Consider the following 2,195-nt stretch of genomic DNA (forward strand, 5'->3'; position numbering starts at 1 on the left):
ATGTTCATGACAGGTTTTATGTCATGTTTATGACAGTGTCGTGTCAGTCTTATGTACACTCCTTCAAATAAAGTGTTACCAAAAGATCATACATGCCCCACATATTTTTGTCTACTGTCATATGTGCCTTTGTGATGGTGTTTTACCGCCAGCAGTTTCCGGTCCCTCTCCACCAGGTCCGCCAGTTTGTGCAGCAACCTCCCCCTGCGGGGGGGCTCCATCTTCCGCCAAGCAGAGTCCAGCTGCATGGCTGCTTTGGCTGCTGCGACTGCCTTATCGACATCCTCCTGCACCGGAGAGGGAGGCACATCAGTCAGGATCCACTCAGGTTGCAAGCTGTTCCTCACATTTTCAGAAGGTCAGAGTTGTGACTTTAACCATAGATTCTTATAATCAAACCAACCAAAACTCAATTCACACATTAGTTCTAAGCCTAACCTATAACCCCAAAACAGCACCTCTTCCTTTGGGCCCCATAAGTAACATTCAGTCCACACAATGTAGCATGTGGTCCCGACACTAAAACCAAGCTACACGCGCGCAAACACACGCGTGCAAATGCACGCACGCACGCACGCACACAAGTTAGTGTTTTGACTCATATTAGGAGTTTGTATTGATTTCCAATAATTTGAGCTGAATTTCTGCCTAACCCAAACATTTAGCCCTTTTTTTTTAACGAGTCTTATCCGGCAGTGTGGCACTCAGAATTGTTGTCTGTCAAGGTGAAGTACAACAAAAGTACTTTCACACATGAAGCATTACAGCCTTCACCAAAGCATGGTCCCTCTAGCTCAGTTTATAACTAGTAACATTGGTGTTACTAGTTAATACACAGCATTAGATTCCGATGTCACCAGGTGACCGTGAGCCATCCAATCAATGAACAGATGCTTAGAACAGATAAATGTGTGGATGTGTCACAACTGTTTTCATCTGAACTGAAACAAAACTGAAGTTATTATCTTTGAACTTAGAGAAACGATCTAGACTCAACACACAGCTTCAGTTATTACAGTCAGAAACTAGAGATCAGGATTGAAAACCTGGATATACTGAGATGCTCAGACGTCAACCATCAAACACACATAAAGACAGTTACAAGTCAGCATTGCATTATCTCAAGAGCATTTCCAGGATTAAAGGACTAATGTCTCAGCAAGTTCTGACTAAAAGCAGGAAGATCAAGAACATCACCCAGTTCTACAGTCCTTCCACTGAAAGAACAGACCTTAAAATATTGTTAGTTTATAAATCACCAAACTACATTAAAGATCTGCTGTTGTATCAGCCTTCCAGACCATAAATGTCTGGAAGGCTAATAAAGAGCCGGTATCGATCCTGGTTCAACCGATAGACTTGATTGGTTGAACCAGAACCAAACATGGAGAAGCAGAATTTAGTTTTATTTCTCCTCTAATCTGAAACAAACTTCCAGAAAATTGCAATACAGCTGAAACAAATCACTGCTTTAAATCAGTGCTTTAGAGTTGTGTTTAATTTGTAGAAAGTGAAATATTGATCAACGTATTTGATGGGTATTGATTATTTTGGTGATTGCATTTTACAAGATATGTTTATTGCTTGTTTCACAATTGGTTACTGTATGCCATTTTATGATACAAATCACTTTGATTTGTATCATAAACAAATCATAAACAAACAAGCTCATTTCTTGTTTCAGAAATGAGCTATACAAATAAACTTCACTTGACTTTAGATGGTTTTATAATCTTTTCAGTGATGTCTGTTTCATTTTCTATGAGAAACAAACTTCCTGATTGAATTAAAACTATTCTAAATCTAAATCTGCCAGGGGTGTTTTTGAATTTGAATTGGATAATTTTGGGCTTTTCAGTGATTCTTCAGAGTTCTTACTTTGTCTGCTTCTTGGACCTCACAGATTGTGTCCCCAGTTGCCGGGTTCCGAGTTGGGAACGTCCTCCCACTAGCGGACATGTGCCACTCATTGTTGATGAAAATCTGTGGAGAAGCCAATCCACATGTGCTTGAGATGCTTTCTTTCCAGGTTTAAATGTGTGTGTGCAGCTCCATACCTTGGTGTATCTGACTTGCTGGATTTTGACAGGCTGAGGTAGATCTGAAGCTGGGATCTTGTCTGCCACTCCGTTCCTTGTTGTCCCCCTATGTGCCATGCTTAGGTCCCAGTGCAGTGCAGGCTGGAGTCTGGCTGC

General features: G+C 41.0%; 1 protein-coding gene across 2 annotated transcripts in view; it reads right to left on the bottom strand.

The window, feature by feature from the left end:
• aldh1a3 (aldehyde dehydrogenase 1 family, member A3) overlaps positions 1–2,195 on the bottom strand; it is a 14,008-nt gene extending 11,813 nt beyond the window's left edge. For both annotated transcript variants that reach the window (XM_007568223.2, XM_007568222.2), the window contains exons 1-3: positions 2,058–2,195; positions 1,879–1,983; positions 147–287 (exon numbers count right to left, since the gene is read on the bottom strand). In XM_007568223.2, coding sequence (XP_007568285.2) covers positions 147–287; positions 1,879–1,983; positions 2,058–2,156 — 345 coding nt within the window. In that variant the 5' untranslated portion in view covers positions 2,157–2,195. The remainder of the gene's footprint in view (positions 1–146; positions 288–1,878; positions 1,984–2,057) is intronic.

The sequence above is a fragment of the Poecilia formosa genome, unplaced genomic scaffold (genome assembly GCF_000485575.1).
Source record: "Poecilia formosa unplaced genomic scaffold, Poecilia_formosa-5.1.2 Scaffold219, whole genome shotgun sequence".
NCBI classification, from domain to species: domain Eukaryota; kingdom Metazoa; phylum Chordata; class Actinopteri; order Cyprinodontiformes; family Poeciliidae; genus Poecilia; species Poecilia formosa.